The sequence below is a fragment of the Phytophthora infestans genome, genomic scaffold (assembly GCF_000142945.1).
Source record: "Phytophthora infestans T30-4 supercont1.5 genomic scaffold, whole genome shotgun sequence".
NCBI classification, from domain to species: Eukaryota; Oomycota; class Peronosporomycetes; order Peronosporales; family Peronosporaceae; genus Phytophthora; species Phytophthora infestans.
Window position 1 is genome coordinate 4499489 of NW_003303754.1, and position 4905 is coordinate 4504393.

Below are 4905 nucleotides of genomic sequence, written 5' to 3' on the forward strand. Positions count from 1 at the left end.
AAGACGCGAAAGAAACTTGAACCAGAAAAGAAGGAGACGAAAACTTCTGAGATTTGCGATCCAACTGTTCAACCCTGTCTCAAGCGACCTCGAAGGACGCAGAAGCCAAGCGTGCGGCTTCTTGACTATGTGGTGGGCAACGTGATGTCTATCAATATGGACATTGAGATACCGACGACCTACAAGCAGGCACGTCGGAGCAAGCATTGGCTTCAGTGGAAGGCTGCTATGCTTGCTGAACTACAGTCACTGAAACGACACAAGACATGGAAATTGGTGCCACGCGCGGCAGCCAAAGGCGTCAAGGTTATTACGTGCAGATGGGTGTTCGCTGTTAAGCGTGACGAACGAGGGCGTGTGAAAAGATTTAAAGCTCGTCTCGTGATTCATGGCTTCAAACAACAACTGGGCGTGAACTACAGTGAGACCTACGCACCGGTAATCCGGTTTGAGACGATCCGTGTTGCCATCTACTTCGCCGTTCAACGAGGATGGGAAGTTCTTCAGTACGATGTAAAGACCGCGTTTCTTTACGGGGACCTCGATGAGTTAATCTTCATGGAGCAACCACCAGGCTTTCAAACAGATGGGCCAGCGTTTGTCTGTAAGCTCTTGAAGAGCCTCTATGGACTTAAACAAGCACCGAACGTATGGAACCGAGCTCTACATGCCAAGTTGCTGACACTTGGGCTTGAAAGACTGGAGTCGGACTACGGCTTGTACGCGCTGAAGAAGGATGGAGAAGTGACTATGCTCCTAACTGTATACGTGGACGACCTATTACTAATGGGTCCACGTGAGCTGTGTGCTCGAATTGCAGCCGCGCTGCAAGAAACGTTTGAGCTCACGACCATGGGAACCGTGAAGTACTTACTAGGTGTGGAGATCTTGATCAACCGACCCAGTCGACAGATTATCTACTGCCAGAAACAGTATGTACTCGAAGTACTCAAACGATTTCACATGGAGACGTGCAATGGGTGTACTACGCCTGAGGCTTTGACACCCTCAAATGCGGTTGCTCCTGCTACGACCGAGTACCTGCCCTATCGAGAGCTGGTTGGTGCGCTTCAGTATCTTGTAAGTGTCTCAAGACCTGACATCGTACACGCAACCAGACATCTCGGGAAATACCTAGCCAGCTACGGCCATACTCACTATGCGCAAGCCAAGCGGGTATTGCGCTACCTGCAGGCTACACGTGACTTTGGCCTGGTGATGGATGTTGCGTCAGCGTGTGACCTACGTGTGGGTTGCTATTCGGATGCTGACTATGCTAATGATCCAGTTAACCGCCGCAGCATCAGTGGATACGTGACGACAATGGACAACAATGTTGTCTCCTATGCATCGAGGAAACAAGAAATCAATGCTCAGAGCACATGTGAAGCTGAGTACGTTGCAATGGCTGGAGCTACAAAGGACTTGCTGTGGCTTGCAGGGCTCTGCCGAGAACTAGTGTGGAAACATGCACTACCTGTACTACTCGGAGATAATCAGGGAGCCATCTCTCTAACGACTAAACCCGGCAAGCACAGCAAGCAAAAACACATTGACAACAAATACCACATGGTGCGGCGGAACGTGGAACTAAAACGGATCATTACACAACACATCGGGACGGAGGACATGGTGGCGGACATCATGACCAAACCACTTGCGGTGGTCAAGTTCTCTCGATTTCGAAAGATGCTGAAGGTACTGCCTATCGTGGCAGACAGTGACATGGCCGCCACTGTAAATGAAAAGGTTACATCTGCGTCAACTGCGATGCATGATACCTTGACTGCGTCACCTGCGATGCGGTCAAGAACGACGGATTAGACATTACTGACGACGATGACATGTAGTGTGCCTGTGTGCCGACTGGAAGAACCAGTTTCGTGTGGCTGTACCACAACACTAGCATGCAATCAACTGCGCTGGACTACGGACATGTGCGATTCGAGTGGGAGACTATGCAGCTAGCAAATTACGGTGGTGGTGGCTATCGTACGACTATTCTCAGTGGTGTGTGTACGGATGAAGCGATGTGATCGCGTCGATTCGGCACTGCATCGCCGAGATCAAGTGGGAGTGTGAGATGCTATCCTGCTACTGTGAGATGCTACTTGCTACGGTCTGCCAGTGTCCAGTGCCAGACGTCATTGCCACAGCCCAAGACACTGGCAATACCAGTACTACCGATCCAACCTACAATCCTACGCGTGTCTATGCATGTACTGCATCCCGGCGTACCGGTCTGCAACGCGCTCACGTGCGAGCGGCGTGCGGAAGATACCAAGGACTGTATGAAGGACGACATTGGTGGCGGTGAGCAACTGCAACTGCGTTGCAGGTGATGGTGAACTACTTAGCTTTCTATAGACTATCTTAGACTGAGTATGTGCTAATCTAACTTTGCGGAACATGGAGGTTCAGGTGCTGGCAGCTCTCACTCTCACAACTGCTTTTGCTGTGCTGCGTGCACAACGAGTGAGAGGCAGCAAGCACCAGAACTCCGTGGTCCTGTCGTGGTACTTTGCCCGGCACTCACGTGTCTTACATTCTATTCCTACTTGCTCTACACCTACTGCCCTACAAGTCTGTGCTTATGGCACCTACGTTACGTAGTGATAGAATATCGGAGAGCCCGGTGACGCGCCATGCGTCATCTCATGTCGTGGCAGTGATCGGCTGCGGTGGCTAATGCTTCATATTATATTATAAGAGATAGCTTAGTCCGGGTATGACGAAGTCAATAGTTGGCGAAGGTGTTACCATAGTAGCGTTCGGAAGTGAGCTCAGTACTGAAAAGGGTGCTGTATGAAACGTTGAATTTTGTGTTAAATTCGGTTTTATTTTCGAAAGTTATCCATTCCCCATACGAAAGTTATCCATTCCCCATAACTACCTTTAAAATACACATATTGTCAATTATTTTAGAGATTAATAATTGACGATAGCCCCTGCTGGCGCGCGTTGAAGTATCGAATAACAAGTGATGGTCATTCGAAATGGCTGACCATTTTCGAAATCGTTTGCTCAATTCTGCCTTATATACCTTAACTTCAAAATTAGAATCATGGTCCCAGTACTTTTCACCTTTTTTAGTCCAGCCTTTTCAACCATTTTTAAAGTTTCAGCAGTCCCAAGACCCTGTAATACTTCTCTCTTTAATGAAGTAGGCTGTAAGGACACCATAAGGCAATAAATCTGTAGCCTTGGCAACGACACGTACGTATTAGGCTTAAAAGCCTTGCAGCAATCCAGAAGACCACCTTCTTATTAAGAAGTTTTCAAGCGCCCCGTGTACCCATCGCTGGAGGCCAGCAAACCATAAATCAGCAAGATCTTCTCTCAACATTTTTGTGTCATTCCCACATTCACCCTGCCAGATGCACGCGACAAGTCTCCATCCGCAATGTCGACCGAAGGATTCCCCATCGACGGACTGAAGGGTAGCCCCCTCAGTGCCAAGACACTCGCAGACATGAGATCCCGCTGTCGCCGCATGCCTGAGAACGAGCTTCTGTGTCGCCAGGTGTTGGAACGTCTCCAACTCCTACACGACTTTGTGACATCTTTGGGCTTCAAGGACCCATCCAAAGTAAAGTATATGGACATCGTCGTGCGGTTCGTCAAGCTCATGCGCCGCAAGCCGCTGCTGCTGCGTCTGGCGAGCAGCGAGACGCTGGCTATCACCATCCGTGAGCTGCACCTCAAGCTCAGCGACGTAGGTCAAGCCCTAGGCGTGGCGGACAAGCCTGAAAGGACGAAGTGGGAGACCCAGTGGGACAGCGACCGTGACGAACAATACGGCAAACTCAGTCAGTTGGTGTCCGGCGCCTCGGAACGGATGCTCGTGAACGAGTTCCGGGGCGACAAGAAGGTGAAAGAGGTGCTTATGAGTCTTAACAGTGGCATGAAGTGGAAGGGCCAATCGACCGAGATGTTTGAGCTTAAGCAAACTACTTTCAGTCGTGTGTCGACGTACTTAAACCAAAAGGGGCTGCGAATGTTCGATTGGTTTATCCCGATCGACGATGTCGAGTACGAAGACGAAGCGATAGGAGACCGAGGAACATTCGGAGACGCGAGTAGAGGCACGTGGGTGCATGATGGAAAACGAACGGAAGTGGTGGTTAAAAGACTGCTCCCTGAGACGTCCGGTGACTCGGACAACGCATTCCTCCGTCAGCTAGAGCTGTGGGGAAATCTTCCGGATAACGAGCATATTTTGAAACTCTACGGCGGGTCACATGTTAGTAACCCGCAGTTTTATGTGTGCGAGAACGCACACTATGGCAACCTCGCAGACTTTCTGAAGGACAAAGAGCACAGTTTCCTGTTTTGGCGGCTTTTTAAGCAAGTCACTCTTGGTCTCAAGTTTCTACACGACAGGAAAACCGTTCATGGAGGACTAAGGTGCAGCAATATCCTGGTCGGAGCGAACTTCACTGCAAAACTCGCTGACTTTGGCTTCAGTACGGTTCGCACTCTGTCGGCGGGTTTGAGTGGGAATGCGGACAAGGCGAATGCCAAGTCGGTACGCTGGAAACCGAAGGAAGTGCTGGAGGAGACCGGTATGGATGAGCCACGCTTTAAGTCCGATATCTACTCACTCGCCATGTGCATGATCGAAGCAAAGAACCAAGAAGCTCCATTTGGGTTGATGGACGACTCGGAGGTGATGTGAAAGGCGAGAGACACCCTTGTCCTCATGGTCTATCCGAAACAAGTACGGACTGGGCGTTTATTAGCCAACTTTGTGACCCAGACATTGAAAAGCGACCGTCGCTGGACGAAGTGCTCGTGGAGATTTATGTTTGCTGAAGCAGAGGAGAAGCAGCACCCCATAGCAAACGTGGCTTAGAAATGAACAAATCATTTGTTTTTTTACGAAAATTTGTATTTGATCAGAAA

At 49.8% G+C, this 4905-nt stretch overlaps 1 protein-coding gene across 1 annotated transcript; it reads left to right on the top strand.

Annotated features, from left to right (window-relative positions):
• Positions 1-3403: 3403 nt before the first annotated feature.
• PITG_04478 (protein kinase) lies at positions 3404-4678 on the top strand (the record flags this gene model as incomplete). Its single annotated transcript, XM_002906042.1, has 1 exon — positions 3404-4678. One exon carries the CDS (start codon positions 3404-3406, stop codon positions 4676-4678), a length of 1275 nt encoding a protein of 424 aa, XP_002906088.1.
• Between the last annotated feature and the right edge of the window lie 227 nt (positions 4679-4905).